This window comes from Hyaena hyaena, unplaced genomic scaffold, assembly GCF_003009895.1.
Source record: "Hyaena hyaena isolate Hyena2069 unplaced genomic scaffold, ASM300989v1 scaffold_47, whole genome shotgun sequence".
In the NCBI taxonomy this organism is placed as follows: Eukaryota; Metazoa; Chordata; class Mammalia; order Carnivora; family Hyaenidae; genus Hyaena; species Hyaena hyaena.
In genome coordinates this window covers 4,856,022-4,882,500 of record NW_024080679.1, presented here as the reverse complement: position 1 = coordinate 4,882,500, position 26,479 = coordinate 4,856,022, and the positions used below count along the sequence as shown (strand labels likewise).

Sequence of the window (26,479 nt, the reverse complement as noted above, 5' to 3'; positions counted from 1 at the left end):
TATGTTTTGACTCACTTGCTTTGTCAGTTTCTGAGGTGCTAGGCAGAATTTGATCGTTCTTTTAGTTTGAAATTATGTCAGGTACAGTTGCATCATAGGCCGCATTGGCAATGTTGATGCTGCTGATTTTAGGATTCATTGAGAGATACAGCCTGCTTTCATAGCAACATTTGCCATAAGCCAAAAAAGGCAGGTTGTGACACTTTCAGATGCTTATTGCTTAGGACTTAATGGATAAGATGGCAAGAATCGCATGTTGTCTAATAGAAATTGATTGACTTTTTGAAATTTTGGTGTAACACACAAATTTTCTTGCTTTATAAGCTACTTGTGACAATGGAGGTGGAAGGCAGTTTAAAAGTAAAAGTAATGTACCGAAATACCTTAAGTTACAAAGAATCGAAAACTGCCTTGGTTTCATGGAAAATAACAGGTCTTAGTTTTTTCAAACTAAGGGCAACATAAATAGATAGTAAATGCCTTATTAATTTCAGCGAGATTAATTATTATGGAGGCATTCATTTGTTTAAATGTCTGTCACTATTTTGAAAACAGTCCAAAGCTCTACAAAAACTAGACTATACACTTTATTTTTTCTTATTCCCACCTGTATGTAGCTGAACTTTAAAAGATCTTGATAATTAGGTAAATCAAAAGGACTGGGCATTGCTTTATTTGAGTATCATTGTGGGAACTTAAAATTCGAGTAGAGCGCCTTGTATCTTACAGTTTCCTTTTATTTTCATCTTGGATACAAGTTCTGTTTTGAAGCAAAGTAAGTGGAGTGGTTTATCCGTGTAACAGGCTTAACATTAAAAACTTAAAGAGTAGTGACCTAGTTTTAATGCCTTTGTCATGAGGAGGGTGGGATGACATTGAGCTTTAGTAGGGTGCTCTGTTAGGTATGAGTCCTTAAAGTTTGTTTTGGACCTCAGGTGCAGGGGATTGGATTAATCTTTCTCAATTCAGTGATCATCATTGGCTGTTCAAGGTGTGTCTGCTAGTTTGTTCTTTTTCCCAGTCATTGTCTTTTATTTGCGATTCCCATTCCATTTTCTTGCTCATCGACCCCTAGGAAGCCATTTTAACATGTGTGATACGTATCCTTCTGTTTGTGGGTGTTATTAAATATATGTTGGTTTGGGTGCCCGTATATTTTTAATTTTTAGGGATATCATGTTATATGTTATATGTTATACATCATATATGCTGTATAATACAGTATATTGAAAATTTTTCTTCCTCCTACCACGTTTTAAAGATGTGTCACTGTCCATTGCATCTGCTGCAGACTATTTCAGAGAATATATCTACTACCGGTTATATATCTACTCTCCCATTTGTGGATACCCATTTTACCTTTATTTTCCTGCTACTATAGACAGTGCTATAATAGACTCTATGATGCTTTCTTTTTTCTTATTTCTTATTTCATTATTTTATTTTTATTTTTTAGAGAGAGAGAGAGAGAGAGCAGGGAAGAGAAGTAGAGGGAGAGAATCTTAAATAGGCTCCAGGCTCAGCATGGAGCCTGATACGGGCTTAATCCCATGATACTAGGTTGGTGACCTGAGCCAAAACCAAGAGTCGGATTCTCAACTGCCTGAGCCACCCAGGCGCCCTTATGATGCTTTCTTTGAGATACGTATCCAGTAACGTGATTTCCGGATCATAGTGCGCTCATGTTTTATCAAAGGACTGCTAGATTGTATTCCAGAACAAACCGCAGTGGGCTGTTCTCCTGCAGGCCATTCTTGAGCCTGTCTGTGTCCTTAGACCTTCCCAGGTGCTTAGTGTTATCCCATGTCCTACTTTTTCCACACTATTGATGCAAAGTAAAAATCTCATTTTAAGTTCCATTTCATTATTACTAAGGAGTTGAGCATTTCTTCATGTGCATTTTATCTTTTTGGTTTTCCCTCTTGTAAAATTGTTCATCTCTTTCTCATTTTTACGTTGAGGTTTTATTCCTTTTCTTATTGATCTGCAGAAATTCCTTGTATTTCCTAGATACTGGTCTTTATACCTGTTTGTATCCTATCATTTGTCTGTGACATTTTTCATGATGCGTTTCATTGAACAGAAAGCTTCAATTTTGATGTAATCAAATTTTTAAAAATTGCTCTATGGTTTGTGCTTTGGGGGTTTTGAGAAGTCTTTCCCTAAATTATATGCCATAAAGTTATTCTTATGTTCCACTAACTTTATAGTTTTCCTTGAAATGTATAAGTTTAGTGCATCCCGTCTTTTTTTCTTTTTCAATATGTCACAAGGAAGAGATCCAGTTTATTTTCCATGTCGTGTGCCAGTTTTCCTAGAAGCATTCTCTCTTTTCCCCTTACATAAGGGATGCTACACTTACCATAGATCGAGTTCTCTTGCATACTCTGAACACTCTATTCTGTTCCCTTGGTTTATTTATTTCCTCTTGCTTTAATACCATATGGTTTTCACACAGTGCTTTGTACTATTTTTCTTTCCCTACATGAATAATTCTTCCCATATTCTTTTAGCCTTGTTTTGAAATAACTATAGATCACGGGTAGTTGCAAAAATAGTGCAAAGAGGTCTGATTTCTCCCAATGGTTACATTTTATGTAACTTCACTCAATTCCCCTCAATGGTTACATTGTATCCAACTACTGTACAATAGCAAAATCCAGAAATTGACACTGGTACAGTGCCTGAAAGTCGTTCTATGCCATTTGATCCCTTGTGTAGATACCTGTAACTGTCACTGCGATCAAGATAGAGACAGAGTCCATTATCATGAAGATCCCTTCCTGCTATATCTTTTTAGTCACATCGATCCCTCCTTCAATCCCTTACCCCTGGTCACTAATCGATTTTCCATCTCTATAATTTTATCAGTACAGGAGTGCCATATAAATGGAATTACACAACATAAAGCTTTTTGAGATTGAGATTCATCCAAATTGTTGCATGAGGTAATTTTTGAGATTCATCCAAATTGTTGCATAATTTGAGTAGCATTCCATGGTATATATGTACTGCAATTTGTTTAACCCTGGATCTTTGGGGCTGTTCCCAGTTTTGGGCTATTACAAATACAGCTAGCTGCTATAAACCATTTTTGTACATTTTTGTGTATGCGTGCTTGGATATAAAGTTTCATGTTTTCTGGGATAAATGCCTTGGAATGTGATAGCTGGGTGGTATGGTAAGTGTAGCTTTAGTTTGTAAAGAAACTGCCAAACTGTTTTCCAGGGTGGCTACACCATTTAACATTCCCACAAGCCATGTAGGAGAGATTGAGTTTCTTTGCAGCCTTGCCAGCATTTGTGTATTATCACTGTATTTTTATTTTAGCTGTTTAGATGTGTAGTGATAACTCATTGTGGTCTTAATTTTCCTCTTCCAAATAGTGATGTTAATTTAAGTATCTAGTAGGGCAAGTTCTCCATTCTTTGTCCATTTTCAAAGCTCATTTAGCTATTTGTGGATTTTTACTCTTTTCCATGTATTTTAGAGCTTGAGTTTCTAAAAACAGCACAACTAGGATGCATTTAATATATAGACTTATTTGGGGGAGAATTGGCATCTTTATAATATTAGGTTATCTTATTCAAGAGCATTGAATGGTCTTCCATTTATGACTGAGCAGAATTTTTTTTTGTCCTTTTAAGAAATACTGTGAATAGATACAGTTTTAAAGTAGATTATTGCTGATAAAAGAAAATGCTGCTCATTCCATATATTGATTTTATCTTCATTGTGTTCTATTAAGAGATCAAAATCCATGGTATAAATTTTGAAATAATTTTGGTATTTGTAGGGTTAGGCCTGGAACTAGTTAGTACTTTTATTTTTGGTTTATCAGTTGCATTTCTCTGTGACACTCATTTGCTTGTTGGGACAGATGATTAAAGTATGGGGTTAGTGAGGTTTGTAGGTTCTGTTCCCATTTTATCCCCTTCATTGCTGCACTCTCTGTAGATTTCATCATCTTAGCTGTGTGCATGCTGTTGATCATAGGCAGAACCAACTGAGAGTTTTCCTATGGCCCAGTGAAATCCTGTTATAAATAAGGATACTTTATGTCTCTGCTTACAGATATATGATTATAATGTCAACTTAGAATTTGAACTCTGTGCTTGTGGTTCATTTGCCTTGATATGTATCTTATTACTTAAAACTACTTTGCTGGGGAGACCACAAAAAATTTTGTTGGAAAAACTCCTACATCATGACTGCATTCAGAAAGTCCTTGACCAAGTGGAGATGTTATTTATTTCCTATTAGTTTATACGCTATATTCATGACATATTAAACACTTCACATAAAATTAGACATCTTTTCCAAAATGTATTGGTGATGTTTAATGAACATGTAGGTTTTGTTTTGTTTAGTTTTGGCTGATAGTTTCTTGGGCTAATGGGAGTCAGAAAATGATGGAATAATAAAAAGTTAGGGCAGTAGTCAGTTTAGGGCAGAGAAAATTTCTCAAGTGCCAACCCTTATTCTGTAGGCTCTTTTAGAATAGAATATTACTGGAAATACATGGCTTTTTAACCACTGTCTCCCATTCAGCTTGGCAGTTTTGTAATTTACGACCTTTCAAGCTCACGGAAGGTATTCTACTATCCTTTTGCACATACGTATTTCTTTCTGAATGTTGGTAGTTCATATATGTCAGTGATAACAGATTGATGGAGTGCTCCAGTTACCTTCTGTTCTCGCATTCAAGTTATTTATTTGGCTACCTTCCTTAAGAGCGCTTCCTTTTTCTAAACATTTTAAATATAAACAAACAAAAGCCACCATTAGGGGTAGTGAAAATTTCACACTAATAAAATATCACTTTACTTAGGTTAAGAAACAGTTTTGTGACTCATTAACAGGCCTTCGTGAGTGTGGTGGTGATTAAACCATGTCAGCTAATTAGCTGCGCGGGTCCTACGACATGTCTGGTTGTGTATGTGTCACAGGTAGAATAAAAGGAATGACCTGCAGCTGGGGTAACACAGTATGGCAGCAGGAACTTGATTAGGGAGACTCGTATTCATTGTTGGCATCATTGTAGAAAAATTAATTGAGAAGCAACTCTTCTGTGAAATCTAGAGCATGCAAAGTCAAGATGTATTTTAATTTGCTGATGGTTACAACTTTTTTCTTTAAACCAAAGTAAACATACTTTCTTCATTACTTTGTCCATTTATTCAGCAAGTATTTGGGTGCGTGTTATGCGGCAGAAATTCTGGGCACTAGACAAACAGGAGACAACAAAATAAATATAAATCATCACCTTCGTGGAGCTTACGCTATAGTGGGAGAGCCAGAAGAGAAATAAAGATGGTGGTGTGTTAAAGGACTGTAAGTGCTCTGGAGAAATAAAATAAAATACTGTTAGGGTGGTAGATTTTGTAATTTATGTTGGTTGGGAAAGGCCTTGCTGACAAAGAGACCTGAAGGGGAAGAGGGGTGTGCCATGAAGACCTATCGGGGAGACACTATTCTGAGATAAGACCCTGCCTGGTGGATTAAAGACAACCAAGAGTCAGAGTGGATGGAGAAGAGAACGTGTGGGAGAGAACAGCAGCCTCATTCATGTAGGATGGGCAGCTGTATAATTTGGCTTTTACTCTGAGTGAGACCAGAAGTCGTGGGAAGAATTCTGAGCAGATTTGTGATATGATGTGATTAAAAAAAAAAAAAGTGTCATTCTGCAATGCTCTGTTGAGATTGCCGGGGGTCGGGGCCAAGGGTGGAAACGGGGAGATCAGTTGAAAGGCTGTTGTGTTATTTCTGGTGGAAGATGCCCGTGATTTGGAAGGGCGAGGTTGTGGTGAAGGTGAGAGGAGCCTGAGGGCTCTGGATAGAGTACTTTGAAGGTACCGCCAGTAGTGTTTTCTTTCTCATGGCGGGGGTATGGAATGCATGTGGGGATAGACTCCAAGATGATTCCAGGATTTTGGCCTGTAGAGCTGTAAAAATGGAGTTGCTGTCAACAGAGATGGTGAAGATTGTGGGAGGCGCAGGTTTGGGCAGGAAGACCCGGGGACTCACTTTTGAACAGGTCGTGTTTGAGAAGCTAATTAGCTATCCAGAGGGAGATGTTGAGTAGGAAGCTGCGTATTGAGTGTGGAGACAGAAGACAGCCTCAAGCTATAAATTGGCAATTGCCAATTGCCAGTGTGCAGTTGGTATTTAAGCCATGAGGCTTGCTGAGATCATTGAAGGAGAGAGGAAGGAAAATAAGGAGTGTTGCCAGAAAAGAAGTCCAAGGACTAAGCTCTTGGAATGCCAACATTTAAAGGTCCAACATGAGGGAAAGTGGAGACTAAAGCTAGAGAGAAATCAGGAAAGTGTGAAGACCTGGAGGCCAAGAGAAGTGTTTCAAGGACGAGGAAGTACAAACTATGCCAGATGCTGCTAGTAGGTCAAGAAAGATGAGGATTAGGACTTGACATTGGATTTAGTAATGGAGAGGTCATTGGTGACCTTGTCAGAGCAGTTTTGTGACAGGTAAAACACTTTTCTGTGGTTTATAAGGAAAAGGGTAATGTTACAAATGGGGGCATTCTGACTTGGAGAAAGGTTACATATTTTCTTAAGGGTTGTAGTTAGTAAATGGAGGAGCTAGGGTAGTCCCTTGCTAGTATGACCATCAAATCATCGTATTTACTCAGCATACTTTACCAATCCCCAGGATAATGTGGCAATTCAACTTCCAGTTTGGGAAAGCATGTTTGTTTCTACTTCCGGGCTGTTTAATTTATGAGCAGTGAAAAATTTCAATCTCAATTTAGTTTTTGATGGCAACATGAGGGAAAGAAGTAGGAATAACTGGAAATGCAGGTGAGATTAGAGGTGGGTGGGTTGAAGTTGGTTCTACCAAATGGGGTCCCTGTTCCCTAAAATGTAGGGGCTTGACGGGCTTAGTTTGCTTTTAGCTTAATCATAACTCTTGAAACTGAGGCAGGTTGGTGATAGAGCATAAGTTGAATCCTGACACCCCGATGGCAGCTGGAGAGATTTAGAAAATGACTCATGCCTCGAAATCTATGAATCATTTAAAAAATTGTGATTTATTTTTGACCAGATAGCTCTGCAGTTCTTCAAACCTGATTCTCATGTGCTCAGGGCTGTTCTGCAATACGAAAGAAGTGTAGTCTCCTGTTGCCATCTGCTCGTTGCACATGTCCTTTTGAAACAGAATCTTGGAACTCCCTTTAAAAAAGCAGTCCTTCAGTACCAAGTTCATTGGAAATAGATTTCTTGCCACTCAAATAATAAAGTATAATGTTGTCCATCCAGTGACAAGCTGAGTGTTCAGAAGGTTGTGTTGTTCACAACTGTTGAATTCCAGAAACCTTTCGTTCAGAGTAAGCAGCTCAGTTATTTCCTAGTACATTTTATGGCTGAGCTCTCTTACTGCTTTATAGTAAAGAGTAGGATCTGATTCGTTTTTTTCCGGGTCTTTAATAAGTTGGTATCAAAAGCACAGCACAAAGAAAATTCATAGTCTTTTTTTTTTTAAATGTTTTATTTATTTCTAGGAGAGAGAGAGAGAGAGAGAGACAGCGTGAGTAGGGGAGGGTCAGAGAGAGAGGGAGATACAGAATCTGAAACAGGCTCCAGGCTCTGAGCTGGCAGTCAGCACAGAGCCCGATGCGGGGCTCGAACCCATGAACTGCGAGGTCATGACCTAAGCGAAAGTCGGACGCTTAACCAACTAAGCTACCCAGGCGCCCTGAAAATTCACAGTCTTAATGATGACTTTTTTCATCACATCATCTTGTGAAGTTGACTTGGACACACTCTTCTGACAAATGATGTAGGAATATTTTATGAGAATCTGAATAAACCTTTACAGACTCTCCTTTTTTCTTTGATTGCAATCATGGCAAGTTAGGTTGAACTATAGAGTATAGTCCTTGTTTCCCATGATCCCCGTCAGAAGGTGGGTAGCACAGGCTGTCATGTGTGCCCATTCTCATGAGAGAGGATTTGAGTTTGTTGTTGTCTGTAAGTCTCAGGGAGCCTCCCTGGCACACAGGCAGTACAGACTGAGGTCATAGTGACTTGCCTATGAAAATGCCCGTGTTCCTGGGATGGAAATACACCGTACTTTCACGTTTCAGAGTTTAGATTTATTTTTGAGGGGGGAGAGGGGCAGAGAGAGAGGGAGACACAGAATCTAAAGCAGGCTCCAGTCTCTGAGCTGTCAGGTCAGAGCCCGACACGGGGCTGGAACTCACCAACAGTGAGCTCATGACCTGAACCGAAGTCAGACACTTAACTCACTGAGCCACCCAGGCGCCCCTGAAGGTTTAAAAAGTAATGTAGAGAAATTAACATTGATCTCGTACTCGATTTTTCACATATTATCCTGTTTTATAGCTTTTAGAAATCACATGGGATATCAGTGTTATATGGGATATAACAGAACATGATGGTCTTATCATAACATCACTGCATAGGTTATTGATAGTTTTAAAGGAGGAAAAAATAGTTATAGTGGGAATAATCTGGTAGTCAGTACCTTAATCAAATGGTGTAGGACAATGTGATGTTACACACCTCCTGTGGTGATGTACTGAGAAGTGTATACACTATCACCTCTGAAGTATTCTTGCCAAAAATGTTTTACTTGAGTCTAATGATGACTTTGGGTCCAAATTCCAGTTTATGGGGAAATAGGAGATAGAGAAACAAGGTAAATGACATCATAAAAAAATCACGCATCTGAAATGTGGAACATTTTACAAGCAATTGACTTCATTTTTTTAAAATTAGTATGAAAAAAAGGAAGTTGGGGCTGTTGTAGAACTAAAGACTAAAGAGATAGAACACCCAAATGCAGTGCATACAACTTGAATGTTTACTGGTTTAAAAGAAGTTACTAAAAACATTTGACAGCTGAAGCAATTTGAATATAGACTGGATTGTAGATGCTATTATTGTAGAATTATTGTGGTGTTGATAATGGTGATTGTGATAAAGGGATTGTGTTTATGAAGGAGAAAGGTCTTTATTTTTAAGCTGAATATTTTAAATTATTTAGTGGTGAATTGTCATAATGTGTGTAGGTTATTTTCAAATGGTTTAGCCAAAAACAGTATGTTGTATATGTATGTAGATACATATATACACAAATATTGACAAAGGATATATGATACAATATTATTTGTTGAGTGATTTTTATACTCTTTTTGGAACCTTTTGTACATTTGAAATTTTTCGTAATAAAAAGCTGGGGAGGATCATAAGGGGAAAAGTAAATTTCATCCTAAGGTTTTTATTAGAAGAGCAATCAAATAGTCCAAATGCAATGAAAAACAGGGATATAAGATCTTCCCTTGTCCTTTGAATTCTTCTTGGGCTTTCTAGGCCTTCATATATGTAGGCAGAAGAAAGCTGAAAAAATAGGAAGAGGATAATTGGGAGAGAACTGAACCAGACACCAGAGAGAGAGGGTTGACGATTAGCAAGTGATCGGCCATGTCAAACTAGCAGCTTCATAAGACCTTAATGACTGAATAAGATGGTTGGATTTAGAAAGAATAGAAAGAATATGTGTCAACAGTACAGTAATGTCAAGGCGGCCTCTCTTGTCTCATGTCCCTCCAAGGCATTGCTTCTCTCTGTTAGTTCTGGAGAGTTCTGCCCTCGAGTGTCAGAGAAATGTTGATCTCTTCATGTAAGGAGATCTGGAGTCCTTAGATCCTATCTGTGGGAAACTTGAATACCTGAGACCTTCTGTAGTAAGGAAAGGGAAACAGGGAGTCAAAGACCACAGGTTTCAAAATGTTGATTGTAATTAGAATGACAGAGAACTAGATTTACAACCGGGAGCCAGTAACAAGGGAAGGTGTTTTGGATGAAGATGACAGATGAACATGTTAGAAGGACAAAGGCTGATTTAGTGGACATTAAAATGGTAGACAGGTAGAGGATAACTAAAGGAGTAGATTCTTGAAGGAGTCCAGGAGTTAGATTTAGCAAAAAAGAGATCATTTCTTCTCTTGCTTGGCAAACAGAGCTTAGTAAATGCTAGTTATTGTTATTCTGTTTATTCACTCAATAAATACATATTGACCAGTAGTAGAAGTCAGTAGCCATTCTTGGTGTTGGTGAGCCACTGCAGATCCCAGCAGAATGCAGTTTGCTTGGTAATGATTAAATAAAGGTGGTGGGTTTACATAGATGATTGGGTTTTACCCTTGAGGAACACAGATTGCAGTGGAACAACAAATTTCTGAATAAATTATACACAAAGCTATAAGTGTTATGTGCCCGTGTATAGAACACGTACTGAAAATATGTTAGCAGAAGTAGTGACTCATGGGTTTGGGGACAGAGCGGTCACAGCAAAGAAGAACTAGCATTTGAAAGACCGTACGCTACAGATAGATTCTTGTTAACCATTTTTTGGAAGCTCCATGTAAGCACGTGTATATCATTAAAACAAAAGAACCTGGTGAGTCAGGGCCATTTTATTTCTTTATTTATTAAGCTATATTTTGGAATACAGTGAAGTATCCAGAGGTGGGAGGAGAACCTTAAGACCAGTGAATTTATGTTGAGAATTAGGATTCCCACTCAATCTAGTCTCTTACTTCTTAATATCCTTCTTCATAGGTAGTTGTCATTATTGTGTTTTTTGTTTGTTGGATTTTGGTTTGGTATCATTACAAAATTTTTCTGAATGTTGTATGTATATGTATGTATGCATGTGTACATGTATATAGAAACCCATACATATATCCTCCTTTTATTTAAAAAAATATTTATAATGTTTTTTAAATTTATTTCTGAGAGACCACATGAGCAGGGGAGGGTCAGAGAGAGAGGGAGTCACAGAATCTGAAACAGGCTCCAGGCTCTGAGTTAGCTGTCAGCACAGAGCCTGGTGCAGGGCTCGAACCCACGATCTGTGAGATCATGACCTCAGCCGAAGTCGGCCGCTTAACCAACTGAGCCACCTAGGCACCCCTATATCCTCCTTTTAAAGCTCAGAATGGGAGTGTATTTTAAACAGTGCGTTGTATCGTTTTCTCCCACTAAATATTTTGGAGATTATTTCTTATCTCACACTGCAGTGTTCCATTGTAATTAAGGCTCTATCATAATCTGATTGATGGACGTTAAATTATTTTCTATCTACTCTTTAAAAATTAGAGAAAATTTGGAGCACCTGGGTGGCTTAGTTGTTTAAGTGTCTGACTTCGTTTGGCTCAGGTCGTGATCTCATAGTTTATGAGTTCAAGCCCTGCATCCGCCTCTGTGCTGAGAGCTCACAGCCTGGAGCCTGTTTTGGATTCCATGTCTCCCTCTCTCTCTGCCCCTGCCTCTCCCCCTCCCTCTCCCCTGCTTGACCTCTGTCTTTCTCTCCCTCTCTCAAAAGTAAGTAAATATTGGGAAAAAAATTTTAAAAATTAGTGGAAATTTAAATGCAAACAGAGTAATGTAATGAACCGTCTTGTACTAAAAAGAGCTTCAACACTTACTTTTTATAGGCTGGGTTCCCTGGTGAGCAAACTCTGAGATGGAGATTAGCACTCGGGTTTATCAGGGAGTGCTCTGGCTATCAACATCCACAGGAAGTGGATTTTGCCAAAAGGAGAAGTTGTGATGAGTCTCAATGGAATCTCAGTTGACCACCCCCCCCCAGGAGGGGGGCTAGTGAGGGGAACTCTGAAGATAGAATGACCCTTTAGGGCTGTCCTGAATGCATATGAGGGGACCTGGTTTTTATATCCCTGAGTCGATCAGTCATTGAATATGAGCTGTCCCAGGGGAAAGGGATAAGAGCTTGGGGAAAGCATGTCCCTTTGGCTGGGACATTTGATTCCTCCCTCCTCCATGTGCCACTGAGCCCCAACATTGTATCGTTTTGCCCATAAATACTACAGTTCTACTTACTTTTGAGTAACGTGATTTAATAAAACACATGGATTAACCAGGTTGACTGGAGAATGACATTTTCTGGTATATGGAAGTTTGTGGTAAGTGAAGACACTATAGAATAGTGAAGAGTATTTTGTCAGGAATCAGGAGGTCTGTATATGCCTGTGAGCTGAGTTTGCCATGTGATTTTGAGAAAGTTGCCAGTGGATCTGAATATCCGTCAAAATAAAAACTGTTAGATGGCAAATGAGCTATATTCTCTCCATTTCTAAATTAGGAAGCCAGTTTGTTTGTTTATTCATTTATTTTTTGGTCAACTATAAAAGCCTTTCTTTTACAACTGCTTAAAATGTAAAAAACAAGCAAAGCAACAGGAGGTAGACCAATTTTCATCAACTTTTGCAATGACTTGGTTTACTGATACAGGCGAAGGGTGATCGCATTCTTGCTGTTCCTGTGGACCGCTTTCTGTTGAATTCTCTGGTGCCATTTGATGAAATATTTTCTGAGTTATAATTTCTCAGACACCAGATTGGTCGTCTGTTTCCCCTTTGCCTCATTTCTGTTGTCACTTCCCTTCCCTCCCTCTTCTCACGCTCACTTCCTCCCTCTTTCCTTATCACTCTGCCCAGAAAATATGTCTTTTTCTTGCCTCTGGCCTTACATATTGCATCAAACCCCGTGATTTATTGTCCTTCTGTATTGTCTTGTCTTTTCTTTTTCTTTCAAAACTCATATAATTTTAGCTAAGCGTCTTATCTCTGTGCACCCAGACTAATTGTCCTAGCATCAGATTTGTTTTCCCTCCGCGCAGTTTTTTCACCGTGTTAATCCAAACTTTATACTAGGTCACAGAGTTTTAGCATGCTGCTTCTCTATTTAGAGATCTACTTATGGGACCACTAAGTCTGTTAGTCTGATCCTGCCTAGGACTGATGTGAAACCTGTAGTGTCTTCTCCCTTCTCAGAACCCATAGTTAGTAAATCTGGTTATGTAGAGTAATTTGTCCCATATATTAGAATCCGAATTTATTAATGACTTCACTTGGCATCTCTAGTGTAATAATAGTGCTTATCCTTTATGTAGAGGGCTTTAATATTTCAAAATGCCTTTTCTTTTCTCTTGTCCTCGTAATACCTTTGTGTGAAACCTATTTCATAATCCATGCTGCAGCTCTATCAACTTGGTGTGAACACCAAGTCCTATCTGTTGTATCCCCAAAATAGCTCTCATATTCATCTTGTTACTGCCATTCTCACTATTACTGTCCTTCATCATATGTTGGTGGGAGACCTCCTCTGTGGCAGACACTATGCTAAGCTTCATGTGGTGAATACTCACATGCGATTCCGATCTTAGGGAACATGAGTGTAAAGAGTAGTAGGGGAGAGGGGCGCCTGGGTGGCTTAGTCGGTTAAGCGTCTGACTTTCGCTTAGGTCATGATCTCGCTGTTCGTGGGTTCGAGCCCCGCGTCGGGCTCTGTGCTGACTGTCAGCTCAGAGCCTGGAGCCTATTTCAGAGTCTGCATCTCCCTCTCTCTCTGACCCTCCCCCGCTCACGCTCTCTCTCTCTCTCCTGGAAATAAATAAAATATTAAAAAAAAAAAAAGAGTAGTAGGGGAGAGTAGTACATGTTGTCGATTAAATGAAAAAAGACCAGAAATAAGTAATGAGAGATTGTGACAAATGTCAGTACCATCATTTTGTACCGGCAGGACTGCAGTGGCCCCACTGGTCTTCACACCCACCCCCCGCCCCCGTTTTATCCCCATCCATCGTATTGCAGCTAGAGTGATCTTTCTGAAAAGCAACTTCAGATTTAAAACACCTGATCTGTTTCCTGTGGCGGTCAGGTTAAACTCCACACTCCTTCATATGGCTTATCAGCTTTTTTAGAAATTGGTGCATATTGACCTGTTGTTTCTTGTGTCATCATTTGGCCTTTGTGTTCTGAATGCCCCCTCTCCTATTTTCACTGTCAAGAAAGAATTGAGCTTTCTTATCTATGAGTTTTAGAGCATGTGATTCCCCCAGCCTCTTCGTGGGTTCATTCTCACTATTATTTCTCCAAGAATCCTTCCTGGACCCATTAAAGTGTAGGTTAGAATATCCATCTTTTGTGTCTCCATGGGTCTTGAAATTTCTCCTGTATCACACTCCGTGGTAATTGTTTGCTTGCTTGTATATATGCCCTACTGGATAGTTGAATTGTGTCTATTTTATCAACCGTTATAATGCTATGGTACAGGCACAAAATGAAAACTTGGGAAATGCTGCTCTGAAATATATACTAATTATTATTATTATTATTATGAGACAGAATTTAATTTAAAAGCTGTTTTAATATCACATAGAAGTTTGTAGTATTGCTTCTAATGAAGTCTTGCAGAACCGAATTGTCTTATTTGCAGATAACAGAATTGTATCTGACAAGCCTATATAGTAGTACTTTTATGTTATAGCAGAAAGTCATTGAAAGATCATAACCTTATTAACAGTCCAACTTTATTAAACATCGAATGGCACTCCTGGAAGAAACCAGTAGACATGGAAGCAGAATGTGAAGAAGTAGGGGCTCCTGGGTGGCTCAGTTGGTTGAGCTTATGACTTCGGCTCAGGTCATGATCTCACAGTTTGTGAATTTGAGCCCCACATCAGGCACACCGCTATCAGTGCAGAGCCCGCTTCAAATCTTCTGTCCCCTCCCTCTGCTCCTCCCCAGCTTGCGTTCTGTCAAAAATAAAATAAATATTAAAAATAAGAATATGAAGAAGTAGGAAGGTTGGTGTTTTTTAAAAATTAATACTGAGTGAGTATCTACCATGTGTTAGGTATTTCACTAGTTGAATTACATATATATTTTTCTCAATCATTAGGATGTCTTTCTTAAAAGACAATATTATTGTCCATCTTTTACAGATGGGGAAGTTGAGACCCAGAGGAGTAACTTTTTCAAGATTCCATAAAGGAGCCAGGATTTGAACACAGTTATTCTGATTGTAAGTTCAGAGGTCTTTCAACTATGATTATTTTTCTTGTTATTGTTGACTGACATACAGTTGTATTTCTATACAGAACTAAGAAATAGGGGAAATTCAGTGAAATGGACATGAAATTAATCAAAACAGATGACTTAATTTTTTACCTGTAAGATCCTTACTCTTTATGATTTGGGGTTTTTGACTTCAAAATGATTCAAAATTAATTTTATAAATAACTGTTGGGGAGAAAACTAAGCCTTAGAAATGATATGACTGCATGTTTAGTGGTAGAATGAGGTGTAGAATCTGGAATTCCTGATATTTGGCTGTGAAACTTTATCACTTTAAAATTTTTATTTGATATCCAATCTCTAAATGTAATTTTAAGACTGATTTTGATATAACCCTGAGTGAAAATGTAATGTTCCTAATTATTCTTCTTTTTCTAGAAGTATCTAGTCTTAGAACATATCTGTTTGTGATTTGATATTAGTGACAAAATATGAATATGTTGTATACAACATTTTGGAGAGTTGGAAATTATTCAGAATTTTTTTTAAAGTTAATACTATATCAGATTAATAATTTGTTCGATCGCTTTTTTGTTTTGTGTCTTTTGCATGAACATATGAATTTTTAAAATGTCAGTGAATCCTGTTCTAGGACTTCATTTCCATTTAAAACAAAGCTTTTTGGGATGTACTTAATTCCCTTTATACAATAGGTGATAATGTTGCAAACAAAGAAAGGATTATGAGTTCAGTATAGTGGTTGAATGATGATGCTTGAAAAACTGCATGTTCTCAATTTATATTGCCTTTTATTCCTCTTAACTCATATGTGGTGCCAATTTAGAGTGTCTTGGTTTATCCGTTACTCATTTTAAAGAAAATCAAACAGATTCCTGTGTCCTACCTAATTACATGGCTAGGTCGTCGCTAATTTGCCCATGTTTTTGTTTTAATCAGTTGTTCAGAACTAGATTATGACTAGGTTACCAAACAGTAGTCTCAGTTATTCCTTCTTAGAAATACTTGTCTGTGATATACTATTCTATTATCATAAGCTTTGTTATCCTTTATTTTACATTATTTCATTAGTGCTTTTGGTGGCTTTTCTAAAGTTTCACTTTTATTAGATTAAAAAAATTTTTTTAATGTTTATTCAGTTTTGAGAGACAGAGAGACGGAGCATGAGCGGGGGAGAGGCAGAGAGGGAGACAGCATCTGAAGCAGGCTCCAGGCTCTGAGCTGCCAGCACAGAGCGATATGGGGTTTGAAACCACAAACTGCGAATTCGTGACCTTAGCCGAAGTCAGGAGCCCAACCAACTGAGCCACCCAGGTGCCCTCACTTTTCCTAGATTTTTAAGACAGTAGAAAAAACATTTTGAAACATTTATATTTTTGATGGCGTGAGATTATTATTTTTTTCTTGTATATATATTTTTAAATATAATTCATTGTCAAATTGGCTATTGTATATATTTCTTTGTATTAAGAATGTTCACATAGTTTGCTCATACAATGAACTGAAGATTTTTCATCCTGTTCCTTTGTTCGATTTCCTTCTTTCTTCTTCTTTTCTTTCATCTAAATTATATTTTCACATGGTATATAGGGTCATGTAGATCCAGAAGACTTTATTACACCAAAAAGCATGAGAGAAAACAAAATGTTGAAAGCCCAAAGGTCTATGGTGTAATGATTGAGGATTACGTGAAATTTTAGGTAATTCACAGGACATCCATTGGTTTTATTATAGGTGACAAGTTCCATGAAATGCAAGACTGTCTGTCTTAGTTTAAGGTAAATGAATTAGCCTAAAATGGCCCAGGTTATTAAATAAATACCAGTGACTGAATTATTGAAGGCATCTGCTAGTTCATATTTTATTATAATGATAGTTTTTTCAGTAGATGTTCCAGAAATTCTTGTTGCTTAATTATTATACCATAACCAGATATCTAGGTTTTAAGAAATTAATACTCATTAAATATGTCATTCTTTTGATTCAGAAATTCAAGTTAGGAGAGTTGCGCCTTGGTGGCTCAGTTGGTTAAGCATCTGACTCTTCATTTCAGCTCAGGTCATGATGTCACAGTTTGTGGGATCGAGCCCTATGTCAGGCTCTGCGCTGAGGGCAGGGAGCCAGCTTGAGATTGTCTCTCTCTCCTCTCTCTGTCCCCTCTCCCCTCAAATAAATAAATAAACATTTAAAAAAAATTCAAGTTAGGATCTTGTAGTCCCTCAAGTCGTCATGAATAGAATGTGTTTCTTTTGTATGCTAATGGGAATTGTAAGCTCTTAGGAAAAATTATCTATAATTTGTTTCAATGGAGAGTATGTTAACTATACCCTAAAACTGTAAGAATACTTGTCATTTTTCAAAATTAAAAGTGTATTCATACATTATTAGGTACATGTCGAGTTTAGCAGAGATGGCATTTTATTTATGTATATATGTATGTAATGCACATACCTCACAGTGATTCTTCCTTCTTATAGGTGTCATAGGGGAATAGATATGTTAGTATTTTTAATGAGAAAATAAACTTTTTTTGGTCCTTTTTTCCATGTAATTCATTTTTTTAAAGTTTTTATTTAAATTCCAGTTAGTTAACATACTATGTAATGTTAGTTTCAGGTGTATAATATGGTGATTCAACACTTCCATGTAACACCTGGTGCCCTTCACAAGTGCACTCCTTAGTCCCTGTCACCCATTTTACTCATTTCCCTGCTCTCCTCCCCTCTGGTAACCATCAGTTTATTCTCTATTAAACTTTTTGTTTTCTAGAAGAAAAGTATTATTCTTTCTGAAAAGTGATAGGAAGAACTCAGAACCTTTCAGGAGACAGCCACAAAATTATTTGATTTCTATTTGATTTTCTCTTTTGTTAAGAATTCATTTTGTCTGGTTAACCTTGTTGGACCAACAAGGTCCAAATTAATTGGACCTAATTTATATCAAAAAATCAGAGTGATGAAATCTCATTAAAAAGCCACATGTACTACTTTGACCATATCTCTTTAAGAAGTAAGAGTGCTTTTAGGTTACACTTTTGCATTAGTAATATTTCATTGCAGTTAGAGGAGTCAGTGCTCCCCAAATTGATACATGAATTTGATGCAGCACTAGTCATAATCTCACCAGGTTTTTCTGTAGACATTTACAAGCTGAGTTTTAAAGTCTCGTGGAAGTTAAGAGGACTTAAGATATCCAAAGGAACCTTGAAAGTAAGAACTAGCAAATTTCAGTGCTGAAAGGAAGTATTTATATGTTCTTTTGGCGTGGAGATTTCTTGCATTCTCTTAAGCAGGACTAGCTTTTATATATTGGACTTGTATAAAACTGAAATATATGTACATTGTACAGTGACCTAACTAAACCATTTAAGTTCATCTTTCTATATATATAACTTGTTATATATGTATATGTGTATATACACGTATACATACATACATATACACATATATATATATAAAACTAAGTTCATCTTTCACGTGTTGGTTGACTAATGATGAATTTTAATTATCTTCTGCTAGTGTGCGAAGGGGCTTGGCCACAAGATTTTTCTCCCTGTCCCCTCCTCTCCCCCAACAAACCTTCCTCCCCTGGTACTCTGTAGGGGCCTTAGGATTTTTCCTTTATGCAGTTTTTTGTCATTCTTCTTGCTACATCATGAATGCCATGGATGCTATTCTTATAGACTTCGGGGGTGTAGTGCATCTGAGTGTGCAGTGAGGAAGATTGTGCATTTATGTGTAACAAAACTTGAAAAATGTGGCCTTAAACAAGTAGAAGTTAATTTATCCTATGTAACAAAAAGTCCAGTCTAGAGTTAAAGAAATGTTTTGAAGCCTGAGCTCTCCTGTTTTTTGAACTAATACAGCGTCAGTGAGGATGTCTCCATGTCACGTGAGAGACGGCAGAGCCCATGTCGCAATGCCCTTAACAGTCTTCTCTGCCTCCAGCTCTCAGACATTCCCTCAAACCCATTTCTCCACACTCTGCCCCCAACTCTGATTTAACACCCTTGTGTCTAGGAGGTTTTAAGATGAAGAGTGTTCTGAAAGTCAGGAGCACTTTCTCCATGTGAGTCCTAAATAAGACTTCGTCTCTTCTCTGGTCCTCTCACCCAAATCCCTCTCCCCACCCCCACTGTCCTAGACATGTTCTGAAATTGTATTGTTTTTTCTTTTTCATTTTTTTTTATTTTAGAGAGAGGGAGAGAGAGAGGGAGAGCATGTACAAGAGAGTTGGGGAGAGGGTCCGAGAGAGAGAGAATCTCAAGCAGGCTCCATGCTCAGTGCAGAGTCCTAGGCAGGGCTCAATCTCATGACTGTGGGATCATGACCTAACCCAAAATCAAGAGTCAGATGCTCAACCAACTGAGCCACCCACATGCCCCTGTATTCTGTTTTTTGTAATACCATCTTCCGATTGGTCACCAGATCCTTTTGATTAATTATTATTTATCTAGAAGTCATTCTGTTTATTCGGAACCACCCTAATCCCAGCAGCAAGTACATATCAATAACAGCTACTGCTTGTGATTCCCATTGCAGGTTCATGTTTCATTTCATGTCTTCTTTATGATTGTTTACCTTTTAAATATTTCACTTAACAGATACTTTCTATGTAGATCTTTTAGTGTGCCAGCCAAAAAATAGCATTGGGCATAATTTAAGGACCTTGGACAGAGTCTATATAGCTATGGGTCAGGACAGGTTAGTTTTTACAGCATAATTTTTTTTTGAAATACAGCAGTGAACTTTGGAATCTGGTTCCCACTGCATCCCCTCCTTTCACCATCCCCAAAGTAAGATATAAGATGGTAACTCTTTACCTTGTTTGGACAAAACTTGTTACATTATTCCTCAAATAAGCAGTTAACTAGCTGATGTAATATCCCCTGGAAAAGATACAGTAAAGTTTTTCTTTTTTCTTTTTTAGGTTTATGCATTTATTTTGAGACAGAGAAAAAGCATGAGTAGTGGAGGGGCAGGGTCTGCACTGACAGTGTGGAGTCCGACATGGGGCTTGAACCCATGAACCGTCAGAGCATGACCTGAGCTGAAGTTAGTGCTTAACCGACAAGCCACCCAGCTGCCCATAGTGAATTTACCATTATTTCCTGAGAGAGAGAATTGCTTTCTGATAATTTAGTGACCTAAGATTCTCTTAAAAGAGTATATCCCTGTTATGGGTTGAGTTGTGTTCCCCTAAAATTCAGATGTTGAGATTCTAACTTCCAGTACCTCAGAATTTGACCTCATTTGGACATTGGGTTTTTATGGAGGTAATCAACTTAAAAGGAGGTAATCAGGGTAGACCCTAAGCCAATATGACTGATGTTCTTATTATTAAAAAGGGGATATTTAGACATGCACACAGGAAGAATGCCATAAGAGCATGAAGATGGTCTCCTGCAAGCGAAGAACAGGGACCTGGAACAGATCCTTCTCTTCACAGCCAACCCTACCTATACTTGATTTCAGACCTTTAGCCCCAAGAACTATGAAACAATAAATTTTGTTGTTTAAGCTACTCAGTTTGTGGCCATGGCAACTGTAGCAAACCAATACAGTTCTTTATGAAAATCCTTCATTGCCCTTAATGAGAATTCCTCTCAGAGTCTGGTTGACTGTCAGTTCTTGATTTTTGTGAGGATGTGGGGGATTTTTTTTTTTTTCTAAATCTTTGTAATTATTTTAATAGCTTCTGGAGAAGCTGAGTTAGAGACTGATGTGTTTTCTAAAATATGTATATACCTTTATCATGTTACAGATGATCATTTTCACTTGTTTTAATGGCTAAGAAATGCATTGTTCTTCTAGGTTTCCTTGAGTTGCCTTGTCAGTTGAATACCAGAATGTTCTTTCATGTTCTGTTGCATCAGAGCAGGCACATCTCCCCATAGCACACATGTTCCTTAGTCCCGAATCTCTGTGTTTGCATTTTCTTTAAGCAAAGCAGTATGCATTGAATGTAAGTCCTCAAATATCTAGAGAAGTGATGTTCTCTCCAGATTTCACATATTGTATTCGATGCTGTGAGCTTATTTAACTGAGAGAAATCTTTGGGTGATATAATACTGAATGTTGTCACCATGGAGAAATGAATTCCTTCCAGATTCCCTTTTTGAAAAAGTCATTGTTGGGTATGTTTTTCAGCCAGGAACATGCTGTACCAAATTTATGAAAATTTGTTCAGTATTTTGTTTTATTTCATAATATCAAATAGAAATATGGAAATTAAACAAAGAAATATGGAAATAATTATGTCATGGTAGCCTATGAAATGGTAAAAATGTTATGTATAAGGTTTTATTAATAGGAAGTGAACTTGGAATTTTTTCCTGAAATGCATGCCTTTTACTTACAACAAAAGATGAGGTTTTCGGGGAGGGAGTGCACAAATGGATGAAAGTCATATATTTTAATAAAAAATAAAAGATTTAAATAGTACAGATTTTTAAATTTCTTACTTGCCTCATTTTCTTTCCAGTGATGATTTTTTATCTATTTTTTGGTTTTTATTTTTCCCCCAGTAATTACTTTTTAAAAGAGATTTTAGTTGCAGTTTTTATTTCATTTTTTAAAAAGTGTATGCAGTAGTATAAAGAAGAGTCTTGCTGAAAGCAGCTACCAGTAAGACCATGGCTATCAAACTAGTTTCCTTCATAGGAAATGGCTATTTCTTTAAGTATTCCTGAGAATTTTATAGGACAGTCTTGGGATTCTAAAGAGTTTATAGTTATACACATATCAGTTGTTTTCACTTAAAAATTGGGGGCAGAAAAAAATCACTACAATGACCATTTTTGATTGACCATTTATCAAGTGTGTAGGTGATCCCCTCATGTCTCATAAGGTCTGGCGGAGTCTTCTGCCTTCTGTGGAGCCCTCGTTGATTATTCCATTCTTTGTTTCTTTTTAACTTCTCTGAACTAGTATTTAAGTTTTTAGCCACACAGTCTATAACACTTAAGTCTAGTTGTTTCACCAATTAGATCTTGATTTTGTCATATGAAGGAATAATTTCCTGTATTTGTACTGTTCTGCAAAGGGGTACCCTCCCATGTATACTTGTTAACTGATTATTCGTCTCAGATTTAAGCCCCTTTACCAGAACTAAATTTTTATTATGCAGGAATGAGTTTAAAGAGAAATCCTTTTCCCTCAAGTTTCAGAAGTTACAATAAAAGACATTCATGGTCTTGAGACATAGTAAATATACTTGAACGAGTTTCCCTCTGAACATACTCTTTTTAATGTTTAGGACTCTCTGAAACAATCCTGAGTTTTTCTTAAACATTGCCATTTGTTACTGGTTTGGAGACCTGATAAGATTTACAGACCTCACTTGTCATTGCAGAATGAATAGTATGACAGCATCTGAAGTCAGGCTGCGTGGGTTTCGATTTGGGCTCCATTATTTCTCTTTTCATCTTGTGACTCTTTATGACTCACTCTCCATATCTGTGAAAGAGGAGTGATATTAGTACTTGCTGCCTGATTTATTGTGAGAATTGAGATTTTGATTATATTTTATATATATAAAGAAATTTTCTGTATTTTCCTATTTGCGTGTCATAGATATGATGTTGGGGAGAATCTGGGCACTCAGAAAGTTCAAGTTGCCTTCATAATACAAACGTATATGTTTCAGAAAGAAATACTATAATATTTAACATTATTCTTATGACATTTCCAGGTTGGAAAACACAATGGCAGGAAACAGCCTTGTCCTCCCCATTGTTCTTTGGGGTCGCAAAGCACCAACACATTGCATCTCAGCAGTACTTTTAACAGACGACGGGACCACAATTGTAACTGGATGCCATGACGGACAAATATGTCTCTGGGATCTCTCGGTAGAATTGGAAGTGAGTATTTGAAATGGCTATTGTAGTTTTGGGACCACAATTGTAACTGGATGCCACGATGGACAAATATATGTCTCTGGGATCTGTCGGTAGAATTGGAAGTGAGTATTTGAAATGGCTATTGTATTTTTGTAGAGTCAAGGAGCTTTCTAACAGAAAACAACAATCCCAAAACAATTGGCCTCATCGTATGTTTTCTGTGAAATGTGTTTTGACTAAAATTATTATTATGGGGGAACCTGGGTAGTTCAGTCGGTTAAGTTGTCCGACTTCAGTTCAGGTCATGAACTTGCGGTCTGTGAGTTCGAGCCCCACGTCGGGCTCTGGGCTGACAGCTCGGAGCCTGGAGGCTGCTTCAGATTCTCTGTCTCCCTCTCTCTCTGCCCCTCCCCTGCTCCTTCTCTGTCTGTGTATCAAAAATAAATAAGTGTTAAAAAAATAAATTATTATGTAGATTGATAATTGTATTATTCATCAGAAATGGCTTCTGCTGCCTTTTGGCTATTTTAAGTTGTGTCTACCCTAAGTGGTTAATAGGTTCCATTTCTGATTTTTCAAAAGATTTTTATTCATACTGAAGGAAGTTTCCAAAAAGGTATTAAGAACCAGTTTTGAACATTTATACCTTCTAAGGTAAATGTCTTGAAAAGAGCAAAACTTTTTATAAAGCATAAAATTGATTGTATTTATTATGTCTTGTCATTCCTTCCTGTGATAGAGCTCTCAGTGGGCAAGGCCTTCTCGGTGGACAGACCAGGGAAGTAGGAGTTGGGGACACACACGCAGAGTTCACACAGACACCTTCAATTCTAGGATAACACCGCAGGGTTTATTCCATTTTTTTTCCTCATGTCTTTCATCTCCCTCTCTGATAATTTTCCCCAGGGATTTTTCTGTAAAGGGGGTGGTAGCTGGCATGGAATATAAGGCAAGCAAGTTGATTTTTTAAGTAATTTTTTTTTTTTTTTTTTTTTGGTGACAGCCTTATTGAGATAAAAATCATGCATCATACAGTTCACTCATTTGAAGAAGTTGTGTTACATATACACACAATGCAGTATTATTCAGTCATAAAAAAGAATGAAGTCTTACCATTGGGACAACATGGATGGACCTCAGGGAACATCATGCCAAGTGAAATAAGTCAGGCAGAGAAAGACAAATAACTCTATGGTTTCCCTTATATGTGGGATCTAAAAATTATATGTATTTTAAAAAATGAAGCTCATAGTGAACAGATGGGTGCTTGCCGGGAGTGGGGGTTGGAGAAGTGGGTGAACTGTGTTTGGTTTTCTGTTTTTAGTTTAAATACATTGAATTAAAAAAATAGAGTGTGCGTTACCACAGTCAATTTTATAACCTTTTCATTACCTCCAAAACACACCCTGTGCCCTTTAGCTGTCATTCCTAATACCCCCATTTCCTCCCAAGGCAACCACTGCTCTGTGTTTCTGCCTCTTTTTACAATGTGCAGTATATGTAAGGATGTTAATTTGATACAGTAAATGTCCCATGTCCTAAATATAACTTCTCTGTAGGTTTCCCTATTCTGGATATTTCATGTACATGGAGTAATATGTGGTTGTGTGTGTGTATGTGTGACTGGCTTTTTTCACTTGCATAAATAATCTCAGTTTACTGTGTTGTAGCATGTATCAGTATTTCATATTTTTATTTTATTTTATTAACTTTTAAAATAATTTTTAAATATTTATTTAGAGTGAGAGAGAGAGAGAGAGAGAGACAGAGGGCAAGCAGGGGAGGGGCAGAGAGAGAAGAAGACATAAAATCTGAAGCAGGCTCCAGCCTCCGAGCTGTCAGCACAGAGCCCAGTGCAGGGCTCAAATCCATGAATTGTGACATCATGACCTGAGCCGAAGTCAGATGCCCAACTAACTGAGCCACCAAGGCGCCCCTATTTTATTTATTTATTTTTACTGTTTAATTTTTGAGAGAGAGAGAGTACAAGTAGGGGAGGGGCAGAGAGAGACGCACACACAGAATCCAAAGCAAGCTCCAGGCTCTGAGCTGTCAGCACAGAGCCCAGTGTGGGGTTCGAACTCACGAACCATGACCTGAGCTAAAATTGGATGCTCATCTGACTGAGCCACCCAGGCGCCCCTGTACTTCATATTTTAAATGGCCAAATAACATTCTATCATATGGGTGTACTAAATTTAACTTATCAGTTGATGGGCAGTTGGGTTGTTTGCACTTTGGGCCATGCTGAATAATGCTGCTATGAACATGTGTTTTTGTGTGGATGTACCTTTTTATTGCTCTTTGGTACACACCTAGGCACAGAACTGCTAGAAAATGATGCGCACACTTAACATGTCATGTAAAGGCTCAGTATACGTGTTGGAAAGTAGCTGGAAAGAAGTGTTATAGGATGCAATGCACCTTCAGGATTGGTAGCAAACTAAATATGAATCAGCATTGTAGTCGTGAGGAGAAAAAATATCACACCATGTTTTACTGGAGTGATTACAAGCAATAAGACTTATGAGAGCTTAGATACAATTCTTTCACTTTTTATTTTTTTGCATATATTTTACTGGAGTGTTATATTTATTTAAGTTCAAGTAAGGGATAAAAGTGAGTGCAGCAAGTAAGAAGTGGGCGCGGTGGGGTGGAGCTAGGCAAGAAATCTATCTTTTGAAAGATATTAAGGGAATTGAACTATTTACCCAGGGAAAAAGGAGGCTAAATAAAAATTGGCTTGGGGGGAGCCTGGGTGGCTCAGTTGGTTAAACGTCTGTCTTCGTCTCGGGTTATGATCTCACGGCTCGTGAGTTCAAGCCCCATGTTGGGCTCTGTGCTGGCAACTCACAGCCTGGAGCCTGCTTGGATTCTGTGTTTCCCTCTCTCGCTCTGCCTCTCCCCTTCTCACATTCTGTCTCTATCTCAAAAATAAACATACATTAGAAAAATTGTAAAAAAATTGGCTTGGTTATAGTCTTTGATATGTGTGGAGGGTCTTTAGTATTATACTTTGTAGCAGCTATTTATGCCTATGAAGGGCCAATGAGAAGAAATGTAACATAGCTGGGGAGGCACAGAATGCCTTTTCTTTTTAAAATTTTTATTTTTTTTTAATTGTTTTTACATTTATTTAGAGAGAGAGAGATGCAGAGCACAAGTAGGGGAGGGGCAGAGAGAGAATGAGACACAGAATCTGAAGCAGGCTCGAACCCATGAACTGCGAGATCATGACCTGAGCTGTAGTCAGGCGCTTAACCGGCTGAGCCATCCAGGTGCCCCATATTGAGGTCTTGGTATTTTCTCTTCTTCTAGGAAAGGATTCAAAACTATAGCTAAAATTTTTGCCTTCCGTGTCTTGATCTCTTTTTATCTCTGAAAAAGCACAGCCTGGACTAACATGGTAGTGATAAAATGTCCGAGGGAAATTGTAGAAGCAGTTTAAACAGCCTAGTGAGAGTATCTAGAAAGATGGTGATCAGAGTAAAGGAGGAGATTTGTTGATGCAGATACTGTTGCTTATAAGCAATATTTGTAAGGCTCCATTACCTACAAAGTTACAGGATATTTATGAGACTGATTCCAGTCTTTTTAAGGCTTTCATTCTTTTGGGAAAACAGATCTTTGTTAGAATAGTATATTCCTTGCTGATGAAGAAAGATGTAAAACATTATGGTGAGAGCTTGGCCCTTGGAGATGGGGAAACTTGGCCTGGAGGTGGGCTCCCTATCCCGCCCCCACTTTCCCT

General features: G+C 37.9%; 1 protein-coding gene across 3 annotated transcripts in view; it reads left to right on the top strand.

Annotated features, from left to right (window-relative positions):
• Nucleotides 1–26,479, top strand: part of WDR7 (WD repeat domain 7) — a 357,763-nt gene that overhangs the window by 810 nt on the left and 330,474 nt on the right. For 2 of the 3 annotated variants that reach the window (XM_039230509.1, XM_039230511.1), the window contains exons 2-3: nt 14,795–14,874; nt 22,578–22,749. In XM_039230509.1, coding sequence (XP_039086440.1) covers nt 22,591–22,749 — 159 coding nt within the window. In that variant the 5' untranslated portion in view covers nt 14,795–14,874; nt 22,578–22,590. The remainder of the gene's footprint in view (nt 1–14,794; nt 14,875–22,577; nt 22,750–26,479) is intronic. The other variant, XM_039230510.1, reaches the window with a different exon arrangement.